Consider the following 16,877-nt stretch of genomic DNA (forward strand, 5'->3'; position numbering starts at 1 on the left):
GGGAAGTGGAGACTGATGTTGGCTCCTCGGGAAAGGGTGGGCAGGCACCATCTTCACACTGGGGGCCCAGACCCCTGGCTCCCCACGTGGCAGCAGGCTGACCAAGGAAGGCAAAGGGTTGGGTCCCAGGCTTCGTAGGGTGTGCCCAGGCTGTAGTCCTCTCTGTCCCTAACTTCTCAGAGGAGACACGGGGGTTACCGCTACCACTACCCAGCAAGATCTCAGGCCCCCTCCCCCAACCTGTTCTTCTTCTGTCTGTGGAGGAGCAGGCCAGCTCAGACCTGTTTGCTGGCTCTCCCACAGGGAGCAGATCCTTTCCAGGGGACACAGAGGGCTGGGGAATGCTGGGGCCTACTGGGTGGCTGCCAGATAGTCCACCCTGGCCCTCCAAGGCTCTCTCCATCCTGGATTCTCCCCACCCACTCTGGGGTGCCACTCTTCCGGTTTTTGCCCAGACACAACCATTTTTACCAAGGAAGGCTTCAACCACTAGGCACAGGGTGGGGGCCAGAGCTCTGGCAGGGAAGACTTGTTGGGGGTAGTGGTTGTGATGCTACTCAGAGACCTCTGCTCCAATCTCTCTGCCTCCTTGCGACCACTGTCTTCCTTTCTTTCTTTCTTTTTTTTTTTTTTTTTGAGACGGAGTCTCCCTGTGTCGCCCAGGCTGGGGTGCAGTGGCCCGATCTCGGCTCACTGCAAGCTCCGCCTCCCGGGTTCACGCCATTCTCCTGCCTCAGCCTCCGAGTAGCTGGGACTACAGGCGCCCGCCACCACGCCCGGCTAGTTTTTTGTATTTTTAGTAGAGACGGGGTTTCACCATATTAGCCAGGATGGTCTCGATCTCCTGACCTTGTGATCCACCCGTCTCGGCCTCCCAAAGCACTGGGATTACAGGCTTGAGCCACCGCGCCCGGCCCCCCTTTCTTTCTTTTTTAAGAGACAGGGTTTCACTCTGTTGCTCGGGCTGAAGGGCAATGGTGTGATCATTGCTCACGGCAGCCTCAAACTTCTGGACTCAAGTCATCCTCCTGCCTCAGCCTCCCAAAGTGCTAGGATTGATTACACGTGTGAGCCACTGCATGGGCATTGCAGCCACTTTCTTTTCTTTTCCTTTTTTTTTTTTTTGAGACGGAGTCTCGCTGTGTTGCTCAGGCTGGAGTGCAGTGGCGCGATCTCGGCTCACTGCAAGCTCTGCCTCCCTGGTTCACGCCATTCTCCTGCCTCAGCCTCCCGAGTAGCTGGGACTACAGGCACGTGCCACCACGCCCGGCTAATTTTTTGTATTTTTAGTAGAGACAGGGTTTCACCTTGTTAGCCAGGATGGTCTTGATCTCCTGACCTCGTGATCCACCCGCCTCGGCCTCCCAAAGTGTTGGGATTACAGGCGTGAGCCACTGCGCCCAGCCATTGCAGTCACTTTCTAGAAAGCTAAACTTTGGTGAAAGTCTGGATCTAGGAAGACTTTTAAGGCTTAAGGAACGTCTCTGGGGTCTGAGGAGAAGGTCAAGGACCCCTTCTTCCACACTGTCAAGAATAGAGAATTCCTTTTTTGACTGTAACCTCCTCATCTCATTCCATCTAATCTTTTCCTCCCCCTTGCATACTTTCCAAGCCCTAGGTCACATCTCTCACTATGATAGCTATTAGAAAGCTTGGAAATGAGGGAGAACAAATGGAAAAGAGTCTGGGCTGGTCTAGGTGGGCAGGCCTCAGTAGATAACCTCTTAATTATAAGAAACCCTCCATTAATCCAGTGCCTCTGGGATCCTAAACACTGTGCTAAGTGCTTCCCAGGCATTATAGATCTTAATCCTCATAACGACCAGCTCCCTGAGGTGGGGCATTATTATCCCCATTTTACAGATGAGGAAGCTGTCTCAGAGAAGTTAAGTGACTAGCATAGTTAGCAAGTGGTAGAACTGGAATTCGAATCCAAGCCCAGGCTGTTCATTGCTCAGCCAATACTGCCTCCCTCTCAGCTTCTCTCGAAATAGCATTCAGAGGACACACACACAACTCTAGTGTAACACCCCAGAGCTGCCTCCCCACTCCAGGCTTCATGGCTTGCTGGACTCATTAGAGGGCTCAGGGCATGACCAGAATCAGAGGTGATTATACCCCAATGCCACCCACCAAGCCCTGCATCCTAATTTTCTGTGAACTGGACCACATACCAGTGCCCATGTTCCCTGCTGTCAGGCATGTATGCAGTCCCATGTCAACTCATGGATGTTAGAGCATCCTCAGAGCCGTGCCGACACACACACTTGCTGGCACCCAGGTTTCCCAGTTAGGACTGCACCAACAGCCTGCCTGGGCTGGGGTCACACACATGGGCCCTGTGCAACGTGCAGAACCTGTGAATATTTCATGCCTGGAGCTGGCAGCTGCCTCTCTTGCTCACACGTGTGCCTGATCTTCCCTCTCACACGATCCTTGTTTATTTGTTTAATGAATTATTTATCCATGGCCCCCGCTTCCCTCCTGACCTCCCCCTTCCCCAGGCCCTAGCCTCCATGATTTATTGAACACGGCTCAGTTCTGTGGTTGCCACCTACTGTCCCAGAAGCTGCCTTGGGCCACACAGCCTGAGAGCTCCCTCTGTCCCACACCTGCTCAGCTCCCTGCTTCCTTGGCCCCTGAGGGATGGAGGAGAGTGAGGCATCATGTCAGAGTCCTCCCAGGAGCTGAGCTCAGTGCCCTGGGAGAGATCATGGCAGCCAGCAGTGTGCTAGCAAGCCCAAGGGTCACAGCCTGCAGGTAAGTAGGAGGAGGCCTGAAGCCCTGAAGACAGGACCAGCCCCATGGAGGGAGCTCCAATCTCCACAGAGGCCCTCATCCAACAGAGAAGTAGTTCAGGGCCCAGGCCTTAGACACCAGTTTTTCACACTATAGGTTGTGATCCACTGGGGATGGTAAAGTCAAGAAGTCAATTTTATGGGCCTCAACCAGCTTTTTATTTTACTGTTTTTAATTTTAAAACTAGAACAGCCGGGCGCAGTGGCTCAAGCCTGTAATCCCAGCACTTTGGGAGGCCGAGACGGGCAGATCACAAGGTCAGGAGATTGAGACCATCCTGGCTAACACGGTGAAACCCCGTCTCTACTAAAAAAATACAAAAAAACTAGCCGGGCGCGGTGGCGGGTGCCTGTAGTCCCAGCTACTCGGGAGGCTGAGGCAGGAGAATGGCGTGAACCCGGGAGGCAGAGCTTGCAGTGAGCTGAGATCCGGCCACTGCACTCCAGCCTGGGCGACAGAGCGAGACTCCGTCTCAAAAAAAAAAACAAAAAAAACAAAAAAAAAACTAGAACAGAGGAAAATATCATAGCGCATCCTCTGTAGTAAGGGTAAGTATTGTTTCATGAAACTTATTATTTCAGTTGAATATGTGTGTGTGTATGAGTGTGTGTGTATGAGAGTGTGTGTGTGTATGAGAGTGTGTGTGTGTATGAGAGTGTGTGTGTGTATGACAGAGTGTGTGTGTGTGTGTGTGTGTGTGTTACTGAACTGCAATGCAAAATATAATCCTACTGTGGTGGATCACAGTCAGGAACAATTTGAGTTACAGTTACATGCAAACGTCTAGACCCCATCAATAGAGGCCTGGGTCCTTCCATGACACATGCCACAGAGAGAGGCCCGGGCCTTTAGATTAGGCCCCGGGCATGTGGACAGTGGCTCAGATCTTATACACAGGGACTCAGTCCCTAGAGAAGCCCAGACCTTATGAATAGAGGCCTATAGACAGACATAGGCATTATAGATAGAAGCACATATCCTGTAGACATAATTGCCATATAGGGTGGTATAGTTTATGCATAGCACAAAGGAGCCACCCAAGGGGAAGGGGACATCAGCCCAAGCTCCCTCACTAAGACAGGGAGCCACATAGAGCCACCTCTCACTGAAGGAGGCAGCACCTTTGTTTTTGCACAAAGGCACCACTTGCCAAGAGATGCACCCTAGGGACTGAGCCTGCAAAGAAGGGTCCTTTTTCTAATTCACACAAAGGCCCAAATCAGCTAGCAGCCCTATGGATAGAGGCCCAGGTAGACAAAGCACTAGATCCCACGGACACAGGCCTAGCTAGGCCCTCTAGAGAGTATCTCAACTTCAAAACCAGAGGCTTCAACCCCATAGAGAGAGCTGCTTAAATCCTGTAGAGAGGGCTCCAGATTCTAAGAGAAGGGCTCAGTTATTATTGGAGGGTGGGTGTGGGGGTGCAGATTCTAAAGAGTACCCAGACCCTAAAGAAAAAGGCCCAAATTCTTTTTTTTTTTTTTTTTAGGTGGACAGGAAGTAGAATTTATTGGTGAATATTAAGAGGGGGCAGCACAGTGGAAGCCCTCATGAGTGCAGGGCCTGCCACTTGTCCAGAGCACCATGATTGGGAACGTACTTGACCCATCTGGGATGAGCCGCTTCTCAGCCACCATGTCTTCAAATTCATTAGCATTGAACTTGGTGAAGCCCCACTTCTTTGAGATGTGGATCTTCTGGCGGCTGGGGAGTTTGAACTTGGCCCTGCACAGGGCCTCAATCACATGCTCCTTGTTCTGCAGCTTGGTGCAGATGGGCATAACTTGGCCAATGTGAACCCTGGTCACAGTGCCCTGGGGCTTTCCAATGGCATCTCGCATGCCTGTTTGGAGCCTACACTGGGGTAGTGCAAGGTCAGAAACATGAACATCCATCTGAAAGGACTGTCTCCAAGGTCCCTTAGAGCAACCCATACAACAAACAGGCTGCATCACTACCAGGGAAGCTGCTGTTTACAGCCATTGCACACTGGGCCCCCATGAGGAAAGGAACTCAGTCAGCTTAATTGGCTGCAGGAAAAGGCCCAAATTCTTAAGCAGAACCTAGATTCGATAAACAGGGATATAACTTTTCTAAAATGGAATTTAAAGTCCTAGACCAAACAAGCAAGTTCCTGTTCACTATCAATATGGGCAGTGTCTCTGCCAACTGTGGGCCCCTACAGAGAGAAGCTGACCTTGTGGAGCAGGGAATATGATTTGAGTGGAGGGGGCTGGGATTTGTGGCACCTGGAGTAAGCAGGTTAGCATCATTTGGGTGAAAAAAATCTCTCTGGGGATGAGGAGCCTGGAGGGAGGGAGAGCTGTTTGCAAAGTTCCCCACTCCCATCCCAAGGGGCCTAATTTGTTTGCTGGCTCCTGAGAAGGATGAAGAGATCTCCTGGGGTGGAGAGGAGCCCAGAGAAGACAGAGCCTACTCTCACCTGGCAGCAGTCAGACACACAGCTTATTCTGGATAGCACAGCCCCTACCCCCAGCCTAGCACGTAAGGCTGACTTGTGGTCAAGACCCTATCCTGCCACAGATAAGCAGATGCGGGGCGGGGCGGGGCGGGGGGGGGGGGGGGGGGGCGTTGCCTGCATGTTCCCTTTCCTGAAGGATAGAAGCAAAGTAGCAGCATGCCTGTCTCCCTGGACACAGGTGGGTTGGCTTGCGTTCTGAGAACCCAGTTAGGCCTGGTTCCACCTGGTCTGGGCCTCTCCAAAAGAGAAGAGATAAGGGGCGGATAGCCCTAGGTATGGTTTCTGAACCCTTTTCCTGAACTTCTACTTCCTAGGAAGAGACGAGAGCAAGGAACTGTGTGTGTCGGGATGCATATGGATTTGTGTGTGTGTTGTGTGTGGATGGATATAGGTGTGTGCTCAGGTGTCTTTGTGCCTGGGTTTCTCCAGATCTCTAGCAGTCTGACTATGCCCTTTCCTATATGTGTCTGGAAGGTGTGCCTGTGTGTCCACATGTCGGTGTCAGGCGTCTGTGTCTGAAGAGGCTCTGCCTTTGGGTGACTGTGTCTTTTTTCCTGAATGTGTGTGTGTGATGTGTGTGCTTGGGTGTCACTGTGAGGACAATGAGTGTGGTGAGAGCTGGAACACAAGGTGCTCTGCCCTCTGACTCAGGATCAGCGTCTCTGAGAGTAGGAGTGAGAATGCCTGGGGACACCCCTGGCTGCCCCAGGAGGGGCCCTGCCTAAGTGCCAGTAAGGAATCCTCTGTAGGTGTCCAGGGAACCCTGCTTTGCCCCAGCTGACTCTCTCCTTGACCCCCTCCTGCGCCTTGGGTTCTGGACCGCTGAAGGCTCTTACAGCACCTAGTATTGATATTCTGGGGGGCTGAGCTCTTTTACTCTGCCTGCAAGAAAACAAGCCTCATTCTCAGCTGGGGGCTTCAGGTCACCAGCTGTCAGGGCCTTGGTGCCAGCTGAGGACTTCTCCACCACCCTTCTGTGCCCACCTGAGTCCTCATGCACACGGGAAAAGGGGGCATGGACGCAGCAGAGGGCCACAGTGTTCAGAAGGGAAGGGAGTCCAGCCCTACTTACTAAGAGGTCCTGGATCCCCAGCTTCTTCTCAAGTCTGCTTCTTCCCCCCATTCCCAGAGATGAATGGGCTTCCCTGAGGTCCAGATCCTTATCCTGGGTTCCCAAATCCTTCTGGGAAATTCAGCCTGGGGAGCAAAAGGCCCAGGACCAGTTGTAGCAAACTGAACCCAAGAGGGAGAGGCGAGGCATGCGCTGGTCTTTCCGGAGGGGGTAGCACCGTCCCCAGCTCCCATGCGTCGCGCGCTCCCGGCCGGAGCGGGATGGGACCTGTCGGGGGCGCGCCAGGGGCGGGGCTTCGGGGGCGCGCCCAGGAGGGCGGAGGGAAGGGCTGGGGGCGTGGCCTAAGGCCGGGGGCCGGCGGCGGCGGCAGCAGGGAGCTGGGAAGCGCAGAAGCCGGGAGCGCGGGGCTCAGTCGGGGGGCGGCGGCGGCGGCGGCTCCGGGGATGGCGGCGGCTCCGCTGCTGCTGCTGCTGCTGCTCGTGCCTGTGCCGCTGCTGCCGCTGCTGGCCCAAGGGCCCGGAGGGGCGCTGGGAAACCGGCATGCGGTGTACTGGAACAGCTCCAACCAGCAGTGAGTCGGGGACCCTGGGAGTCCGCGCGTCCGGTGTCAGTGAGATGGGGAGCCGGTGGGCCCGAGAAGTCCTGGGGGATCCCGGGGTGGGAGTCCTGGGAGACCAGAGCTGGGGACTGGGAGGGGACAGAGAGGGGGACGCACTCTGTGGGCGTCTAGGAAACTCGGGGGTGTCTGAAGAGGCTGTTGGGCTATAGTAAGGAGCGCTCGGGCCGTGCGGAGGAGGCTGCTGGAGGGGTCCCCCACCCCATCTTGGCTTCTCCCCGCACCCGCCGCTGGAATAGCATGGCCCTGTCCCATAGTCCCCCCAGTTGGGCTGGGGTTTGGGGGTAGCGGTGTGCTGGGGATAGGCCGCTGCATTTTTGGGCCCAGGGATGACCTGTTTTTGGCCATGAGGGCTTCTAGGGGTTCTGTCTAGGACTCCTGCTTTTAAAAGTGGGGTCCAGAGCTGAGGCAGGGAGTCCGACCGAGCACCTCCCTAGAAGGAAGGCAAATGGGTTGTCTTGGTTGTGTGGATAAGCCCGGCTGGGGTGAGCTAGGGCTGGGTCGCCGAGTTGGGGGGCCCTAGGAATGCTGCTTGGTTAGGATGGGAACGTGGGGTACCCGCGAGAGGGAAGGAGGCAGAGAGATGTCGGTGTGTCACACACGCACACACACGCCCGGGCTGGGGACGGCGAATGGCTCCAAGTGTGAGCGGGCGTGCGCGGCTGTCAGTGTGCGTGTGTGTCTGAGTGTGTGATTTGTGTGTCTGCGTCGGCGATCGTCTGGGGGTGGGAGCGGGCGGCGGGTCGGAGAAGGGGCTGCGGTCGCTGTCCGCGCGGCAGGCTGCGTCTGGGCTGGGGTGGCTGTTGGCGCCGCCGCGGTCTGGGCGGGTGTCAGGGCGGCCGTGTGGTTTCCCGGGGTGTGTGGCGCGGCGGCCGGGTGCTGGCTGCGGGGCCGGGTCCTCATTCTGCTCAGTCCTTGCTGCCCTTGTCTTCTCCTCCCCGCCAAGCCGCCGTGTGTATCACCCTGGCCACCTTAGTGTGTGTCTGTGTTGGTAGGGGGGGATCCCTGGGGACGCGGGGGTCACTGTCACACCTGCCCGGGCGGTGGCGGCAGCACTGCCTCTGGCTCCCCACCCCAGGGACCGACCAGGGAGCAAATGGCCAGACCCCAGGGGAGGGGACCGGGAGGGCCAGGCGGCCGCGACCCCCCAGCCTTTCGGAGGAGGGGCTGCCGCTCGCCGCTCCGCTCTTTGTTGTTTGGGGCTCCGCGCCTCCGTTTGGGGCTCCGCGCCTCCCCCTCTCTCCCTCCTCGCGCCCGGAGTGTCAGACTGGGGGTGGGGATGAGCCAACGACGCCCCCCTCTCGCTTCCCATGGAAACCTCGGGGGTGGGGACGTGGCCCCTCCCCCCCGGAGCGGGACTCCAAGAACTCCGGGGGGCGCTGGGGGCTGACTTTCCAGCTCTATCTAGCTCAGCCCCCTCCCCCAGACTCACACGTCCGCCCCCCACCCCGCTAGAGTCTGGCGGGGAGTGAAGAGCTCGCAGGTGAGGGGCCCCGGGTTCCCCGCCACCCTTGGAGCACCTCAGCGTTCTTAGGGGAAGCCAGAGCAGGGGAGGATGCGGGAATAGGTTTGGTGGGGGGAGGTGTTGATCAGGTTCCCCTCCCCCGCATACACCTGGGCGCAGGTGAAAGCTCAGGGAGCGGGTGGGGGAGCCCGGGTTCCGGGAGCCTCCCTTCTGTCCTCTCTACTCCGTGCGGGCCTGAGCCGGCAGAGGTAGAAGGGGGCGCACACCGGGCCAGGAGTCTGCCGCCGCCCCCGCCTCGCTTCCCGGGCCTTTGTTGCCGCTGCGCCCGGGCTCCCCGGCTCCCTCACTGCGGCAGCCGCGGCCCCATAAATCGTGAGAGCGACGTGCTCCGGAGCCGAGAGTGGAGAGGGCCGGGTAGCTGGGGGCGGGGCCGACCGAGCCACGGGCTCCCGCGCCCCCTCCCCCTAGTCACGTGAGCTGGGCTCCTGGCTCCCACCTCCCGTCACGTGCGGAGGGTCTCTGCCCCTTGGGGTCACGTGGGGAGGGTCTTGCGACCCCGCCTCCTTGGGGTCACGTGGGAGGGTGCTGGTGGGACACGTGCATCGGCCTCCTTTGACAGACCTGGGGACAGTGCCCTGCACACCGGCCACGACCTAGCCCTCTGCCCCCCACTCAGTACTTCTGTTTAGTCCCGTGGAATAGGAGAGACCTGTTCCCAATCTGGCCCAGAAACTAGGGGTGGGGGGACTGTATTGGAGGGATGCATTAGGTTGTGAGGTCGAGGAGTCCCCTAAGCCCGGAATCGAACTTGGTGAGGCGGGTTGGGACGGCCGATGGCCAAATATATGCCCCCTGGCCTGTGTTTCATTTCTTTGCAGAGCTGAGCAAGGATGTTGGTATTCGCCCCTGTCTCAAGGAGCCTCAGGAACATCTTTCTATATAGCTGTCTCTCTACTTATCTCTGAAACGCTTCTGTTGCTGATCTCTGTTTCATTCATACATTCATTCAACAAATATTTATTGAGGCTCTACTACGTCCCTGATGGTCTTTCTCTGTGTTTTCTCCCAGTCTCTGAGTCTCAGCCCTGCACCCTTCGCTGTCTCTGCTTCTCTCCTTTGCGTCTCTGTCTCCGTCTCCGCTGTCTGTGGGCCTCTCTGGCCTGCCTGTCTCTCCTGTTCTCCAAGACTCTCGGTTCTCGTTCTCTTCCTTGCCTCTCTCGGTTTCTGGCTTCTCTCGCGCGCCGTGTCTCCCTTCCTTTCCCCTTTTAGTGAATCCGGCCTCTGCTAACCTCCCCTCTCGGTGTGTGTCTCCGCCTCACTCCGTCTCTGTGTCTCGCTTTCGGCGGGTCTCTCGCTCCTCTCCGCCGCTGCAGATCAATAAACCTTCGCCGCCGCCGCCGCCGCCGCCGCTGTCGCAGGGAGGAGGGGCGGAGGTGTCGGGCGCGCTGATTCTCCCCTACCCGACGCGGCCCAGGGAAGCCTTGCGCCCAGACCCGGGCTGACCAGACTGGGACGGGCGGGGCGCCGAAGCCCAGGGCGCCTGAGGGGCGCAGGGGTGTCAGCGTGCAACCGCCGCCCCTGGAGCGTTCCAGCCACCACCGCCACCACCCTCAAAGCCCGGGCGCGCGGACCCCACGCCGCGCACACGTGGTCCGGCCTCGCCTGCTGGAGCGGGCGGCGCGCAGTCTCGGGGACGCGCGCTAGAGGGAAGAGGAACCCGGGTCTACGTTCTTCCTCCATCCCTTTAACTCTGCAGCCCGGCATCTAAGGCCGGGGCTGCGGGTGGGGGGATGGCGAGAATTTGACAAGTTCAGGGCCCCCTGGGATCCCTTCCCTACTCTCTGGTCTTGTTAGACACCCTGTTTACTGCCCTAATTGCTCCGGGCTAGGGAAGAAGTTTGCTCCTTCCCCGCTTCGCCCCCCTGCCCCCTCCGCGGACACTCCAGGTTAAGTGAGGCCAGGCGCGGCCCAGCAGGGCACTGAAAGAGACAGAGAGGTGTCGGGATGCGCCTCAGAAGCGGTGAGAGTCGGGAGAGACCGAAATAACGGGGTGAGAGGGTACCCCCTCCAAATGGGGTGTGTCGGCATTCGCCTTTCTGCAAGAGAGGCGAGAGGCTATAGGGGATGAAGTGGAATAAGAGAGAACAGTACGAAGGAGCAGAGCACAGCCCGGTCCCCAGGTCCCAGGCCACCCCCACCCTTCCGCAGGAGATGCGGCCCTGGAGGCGGGGTTAGCTGCGGAGCTTCGCAGGGGCCCAGCGGCACCTCTCTCTCCGCACTACCAGGGAGAGGGAGGGAGGATGACAGATTCAATTAAAGTGCCCAAGCCATGCAGACACGTTGGGTCTCCAAAGAGTTGTGACTGGGAATTCCTTGGCTCCCACCCCGTTTGTCCCCGTGCCCTCTGTGTACCAACTGGGCCCAGCCACCCCACCGGCAGGTCTTTCTCTCACATACCCAGCCTTGGGGGGGCATTTCAGGGGCTGTTCCTGCCACACAGCGCAGGAGTACTTAACAGATAGCTTCCCTTCACCTGTGGTCGCCCTGCAATCTTTTTTATAAGACTAGTCCTGCCCTGTTGAGGAAATGAAATTACCTGTAGGAATACCTTGGGTGTTGGCTTCCTCCCTGCTGGAATGGGGTGTGTTGTAGGGGGAACTGGGCGGTACAGCAGGGAGGGGCTGCTTCAGAGTGGGACTGGAAACATGGGTGAGGCTCAGAGACAGAGATCCCAGTGTGGCTGTGCAGCTGCTCCAGACCTGGCACCCTCACCGCTGGCGGCCCCCTCCCCAAGGCCTGAGGGGAGGAACAGACTATGGGGTTGGCAATGGACAGGCAAGCCTAGGATGGCAGCTTGGAGCCAGGCCTGGTCTAACCCGTTTTCCTGCTCCCAGTGCCCCAGGCCGAGACTCCTGCCCACCTGAGTGCCAGGGCAAGGGAGGGGCCTGAGTGACCCATTACTCCCATGGGAACGGAGTGGGGCTGATGGCATTCCTGATGACCCAAGGAGGCTGTGCCAATTCTTACTGTACCTAAACATCAGCTCTCTGCCTGCCTCACTGCCAGGCTTAGAATGGGTTGCTGGTGGAGGGGACAGCACAGGCAAAGCCAAGGAAGTGGGGTCAGCGAGGAGGGACCTTCAAGGCCCCACCGCATGCAGAAGCCTCCACGCTCATTTCTTTAATGCATCTAATTACTGTTTGGGGAACTGGGTGGTGCCTGGTGACACGGGGAGCCAGTCTCTCCCCTCAGGGAGCTCACAGGGACTAGGGACCCCGTGATTTGACATTTTGCCAAGGACCCCATGCCTTCCTGTGTCCACCACTCTCCTGGCACTGCCAAGATATGTGTATTCTTACCCTAAAGAAATTAGGGAAAACCCCTGCCCCCTCCCCATTCAGAGGTTTCTCCATCCCCACACCGCTCAGTACCGCCATTGAGGATGTTAAGACCAACACTTTGATGGTGACTAGCAAGGCAGGTGGGGATTACAAGGGACCCAGCATCTGCTTCTGTGTCCCAAAGAGGGATCAGGGAAATAAGAGGCACAGCCATCTTGTCTAGGCCCTGTGCCCACTGCTCTGCCCAGCATCATTAAGGGGGGCCTTTGTGCCAGGTTGAGGAAGGAGGTGCACATTGCACAATGAGACAGAAGTTTGGGCTGGTTGGCATGATGCCACGTGGAGTCTTGGTGCTGAGTCCCTTAGCGCCCTCATGTGTTTAAAGTTCCTGGGAGCCTAATTGTCCTTGGCCTCAGGGTGGGGTCTCTGTCACGGGACTCTGTCAAGGTACAGAAGTCAGTGATACTGTAGTATGGGGAGGGCAGGGAGAGACCCCCAGATTGGTGGGGTCAACCAATACTGGCATGCGGGCCAGCACACATACAGCCCAGCTTTTCTGTGTGTCTGCCTCCTATGAGTGGGCGGTGGACATATTTGTGTGTGTGCCATAGAACTTATGCATGTATATGCATGAAGCCGCCATACATGCGTCTGTAAGGGCAGGTCCTGTTGGACTGGCCCCGGGGGTGGACTGGCAGCCGCAGGGAAGCATGGTGGGAGAAGCGATTGAGGGTGTGTGTGTCCCTCGGAAGGGATCCCTCCCACGTTCACCCTTGGCTTCCATCCCTCCCATCCCTCCTCCCGGCTGCTGAATTATGGGGGATGGACGGAGGAAATCCGGGCCTGGGTCTGGGAGTCGCTGGGGCCTGCGCCGTTTCTGTGGCAACCAAAGCGTACGCTCCCTTCTTCCCTCCGCCCCTCTCCCTCGCCTCCTTTTCTTTGGAGGCAGGCCGGGCTTCCCTGCGCCTTTGCTACCCTCTGGTGGCCAACAGGAGAAGGACAGACCAAGAAGGAGGGCACGGAAGAAGAGTTAGGGGAGCGGCGGCACTAGGGCCCCGGGGGCAGAGACAGGGCTGAGCCGCGAGGAAGCTCGGAGGAAAAGTCAGGAGGCTACCCGGACCCTGGGGAGGGGCTGCGGAGCGGTCAGATGGAAAGCGGCTTTGCTCTGGGGTTTCTTCTCTCTGAGCCGCTTCCTCTTCCCCACAGCCTGCGGCGAGAGGGCTACACCGTGCAGGTGAATGTGAACGACTATCTGGATATTTACTGCCCGCACTATAACAGCTCGGGGGTGGGCCCCGGGGCGGGTCCGGGGCCCGGAGGCGGGGCAGAGCAGTACGTGCTGTACATGGTGAGCCGCAACGGCTACCGCACCTGCAACGCCAGCCAGGGCTTCAAGCGCTGGGAGTGCAACCGGCCGCACGCCCCGCACAGCCCCATCAAGTTCTCGGAGAAGTTCCAGCGCTACAGCGCCTTCTCGCTAGGTTACGAGTTCCACGCCGGCCACGAGTACTACTACATCTGTGAGTGACGGCGGCCGGGCGGGCAGGTCTGAACGCGAGAGTCTGAGTGACAGCCGGGGGGTGGAGCCCCGAGGCTCCGGGGCGGGGCCGGCTCGGCGGGCTCCAGGTCTCGCGGCTGAGAGATCCGGGAGAAGGCGTGGGCACGGGGCGCCTCAGGGGTTCAGCTTAGACGAGGTCGTGGGGCCAAGAGAGGAGTTTGGTGACAGTCCCAAGTTTGGGCTGCGGAGAATCGCTGTTTCTGTGAGGGACATTCCGGGGTTGGAACATCAGGGATCCCAGTTTCTTAAGGAATGGGATCAAAGGGGCTTCTGGGGCCGACGGCAGAGCTACAGTGACCTGTGTCCAAAGGGTAGGGGAGCTCCTGAAGGAGACCGCCCGACGGGGACAGTTTGAAGGGGGTGAGAAATAGAGCCGTCGAGGGAGGGCACAGGGCACGAATTGGGCGAAAGTGACTCGGGCCCTGTCTCCTCCCCAGCCACGCCCACTCACAACCTGCATTGGAAGTGTCTGAGGATGAAGGTGTTCGTCTGCTGCGCCTCCAGTGAGTAGACTCGGCTCCGAGCCGCGCCCCCATCCTCAGCTCCCTGCTTTGGGGCTCCCCTGGCTTCCTGGGGGTGGGGGTGGAGAGCACAGGTGAGGGGGGCTTGCTCCCCAGCCGTAGCAAGGGGAGGGAATCCTGGCCCTGACTCTCCCCTCCTCTCTCCCCACCCGCACCCCACCCCGCAGCATCGCACTCCGGGGAGAAGCCGGTCCCCACTCTCCCCCAGTTCACCATGGGCCCCAATGTGAAGATCAACGTGCTGGGTGAGTCTGCGCAGCGCCCTCTGGTGGCCACTGCTGGAACCGCAGCCCCCCACCCCGGTGCCTGCTCACCTCGCATGCCTTTCCCGGGGGCACTGATCCTTCCTACCCCGTGGGTGATCACGTCCCTGGCTCCACTGCTGCTGCCGCTGCCGCGTGCCCCTGCCCTGGCGCGCAACCCAGCCCTCACCAGTCTGTCTATTCCTCTGTCCACAGAAGACTTTGAGGGAGAGAACCCTCAGGTGCCCAAGCTTGAGAAGAGCATCAGCGGGACCAGCCCCAAACGGGAACACCTGCCCCTGGCCGTGGGCATCGCCTTCTTCCTCATGACGTTCTTGGCCTCCTAGCTCTGCCCCCTCCCCTGGCGGGGAGAGATGGGGCGGGGCTTGGAAGGACCAGGGAGCCTTTGGCCTCTCCAAGGGAAGCCTAGTAATGGGGCCTAGACCCCTCCTCCAGTGGCTAGAAGTGGGGCCTGCACCATACATCTGTGCCCGCCCCCTCTACCCCTTACCCCCAGGTAGGGCACTGTAGTGGACCAAGCACAGGGACAGCCATGGGTCCCAGGTGGCCTTGTGGCTCTGGTAATGTTTGGTACCCAACTTGGAGGCCAAAAAGGGCAGTGCTCAGGACTCCCTGGCCCCTGGTACCTTTCCCTGACTCCTGGTGCCCTCTCCCTTTGTCCCCCCAGAGAGACATATGCCCCCAGAGAGAGCAAATCGAAGCATGGGAGGCACCCCCATTGCTCTCCTCCAGGGGCAGAACATGGGGAGGGGACTAGATGGGCAAGGGGCAGCACTGCCTGCTGCCTCCTTCCCCTGTTTACAGCAATAAGCACGTCCTCCTCCCCCACTCCCACTTCCAGGATTGTGGTTTGGATTGAAACCAAGTTTACAAGTAGTCACCCCTGGGGGGGCGGGCAGTGGACAAGGATGGCAAGGGGTGGGCATTGGGGTGCCAGGCAGGCATGTACAGACTCTATATCTCTATATATAATGTACAGACAGACAGAGTCCCTTCCCTCCTTAACCCCCTGACCTTTCTTGACTTCCCCTTCCAGCTTCAGACCCCTTCCCCACCAGGCTAGGCCCCCCACACCTGGGGGACCCCCTGGCCCCTCTTTTGTCTTCTGTGAAGACAGGACCTATGCAACGCACAGACACTTTTGGAGACCGTAAAACAACAGCGCCCCCTCCCTTCCAGCCCTGAGCCGGGAACCATCTCCCAGGACCTTGCCCTGCTCACCCTATGTGGTCCCACCCATCCTCCTGGGCCTTTTTCAAGTGCTTTGGCTGTGACTTTCATACTCTGCTCTTAGTCTAAAAAAAATAAACTGGAGATAAAAATAACTGAGTGTGTGTGATTTCAAGGGGCCATCACCCTTCTGTTACACTGGTTAAACCCCACAGGTCACAGGGCCTGGGTAGGAGAGGGAATTCTGGGGCCAAAGAGTCACAACAAGGTGTTCAGACCTTGTTCTGGGGCTCATCTTCTTTACAAAGGCAACGCTGCATGGAAAGAGTAACGGGCCTCCTGACAGGGCCTGGTTGACTTTGGGCAAATCACTCAACCTCTCTGATTCTCAGGTATCCCACCAGAAAAACTGGTTGTGGTATCACTCTGTCAGGGTTGGTGTAGGGATTAAATGACGTAAGGAGTTAAAGGCTCCATCAATTATGGTTTCCACCTTTTCTTCCCCTTCCATTCTGTAGTTGAGGTTCTTGACTGGGGTCTATGGATTTCAGGGGATTTGAGAACCTAGACAAAAAAAATCTATCTTTATTTTCACTCGCCTATAACTAAAATTTAACATTCTCTTGTGTGCTTGGGCAGCAAGCCATAGTAGTATTAATAGTACCTGTGACTTTGTAACCAGAAATCACAGATGTTTTCAGGCTGCATTATAGTTGTTGAAGATGTCTCAAAATACCATTTACACTCATCAGTACTTTGAAATGATCATAGTTGTTAGACCTTCCTCATTTTTAATGTGTTAATAAGAAAGCATATATATTACTATATCAATAAATGTAGATGTTTTGATAACGTTCAATATAATCAGCTTCCTTTATAACCCTTTGTAATTTTACTCATTTCAAACATTATGCCCAAGGGGCTGTGAGTTTGCTGGGGCTGGGGCTGCTCATAACTACACCACCCTGCATCGCTCAGGAGGGCAGAGGGGAAAGAAGGCAAAAGACAGGAGAATAGCCACTTCCTGGGGGCCCCAGGGCGAGGTCAGGGTTTACAGGCCAGCGCAGCATAAGGGAGTGCGGACAGGGGCTGAAATGTACCTGCAACTTCACTTGCTGAGCCAAGTTTCTGGCCCAGGGAGGAGACACCTTATTTCCAAGCTGTGCACTCATGGGACTCCATCCCACCCAGGCTCTCTAATTGGCACTGTGTGGGCAGGCCGGATCCTGTGTGCCCCTGCAGCTCTTGCCAGCTGCTTTGTGAGAGTGAGCCCTTGGTGGCAGGGACTGTGTTTTCTCCTCCTCTCTCCCCATGAAACATGGAAAATGGAATCTCAGCTGGACTCTGGAGAGTGGGTGGGTTTCCCCGTAGCGGAACAGGGAGGAGTGTGGGGTGGGAGAGCAGGTGGGGAAAGAACTGGGGGCAGCCACTAGACCAGTCTGAGACTCCCTGCGTACTGATAGACAGGAAAGGTGGGCCTATCCATCTAATCGTCCATGCATTTAACCCACATTTATCGAGCACCTGCCAAGTGCCAGGCTCTATCCTAGGTATTGGAGACACAAGATATAGCCTCTACCCCAGAATAAG

At 57.7% G+C, this 16,877-nt stretch overlaps 1 protein-coding gene and 1 non-coding gene across 3 annotated transcripts; one reads left to right on the top strand and one right to left on the bottom strand.

Annotated features, from left to right (window-relative positions):
- Positions 1-4,701: 4,701 nt before the first annotated feature.
- Positions 4,702-4,835, bottom strand: LOC116272138. Its single transcript, XR_004180860.1, has one exon. It is a non-coding gene; the product is annotated as a small nucleolar RNA SNORA70 (small nucleolar RNA).
- A 1,849-nt stretch (positions 4,836-6,684) lies between these two features.
- EFNA3 (ephrin A3) lies at positions 6,685-15,442 on the top strand. Of its 2 annotated transcripts, XM_009182468.4 has the most exons (5): positions 6,685-6,924; positions 12,982-13,295; positions 13,771-13,836; positions 14,022-14,099; positions 14,313-15,442. In XM_009182468.4, exons 1-5 carry the CDS (start codon positions 6,797-6,799, stop codon positions 14,441-14,443), a joined length of 717 nt encoding a protein of 238 aa, XP_009180732.1. In that variant the 5' UTR covers positions 6,685-6,796; the 3' UTR covers positions 14,444-15,442. The 2 variants fall into 2 exon arrangements, with proteins under 2 accessions (XP_009180732.1, XP_021780243.1); XM_021924551.2 differs by lacking the exon at positions 14,022-14,099.
- The last annotated feature ends 1,435 nt before the right edge of the window (positions 15,443-16,877 follow it).

Source organism: Papio anubis, chromosome 1, assembly GCF_008728515.1.
Source record: "Papio anubis isolate 15944 chromosome 1, Panubis1.0, whole genome shotgun sequence".
Classification (NCBI taxonomy): domain Eukaryota; kingdom Metazoa; phylum Chordata; class Mammalia; order Primates; family Cercopithecidae; genus Papio; species Papio anubis.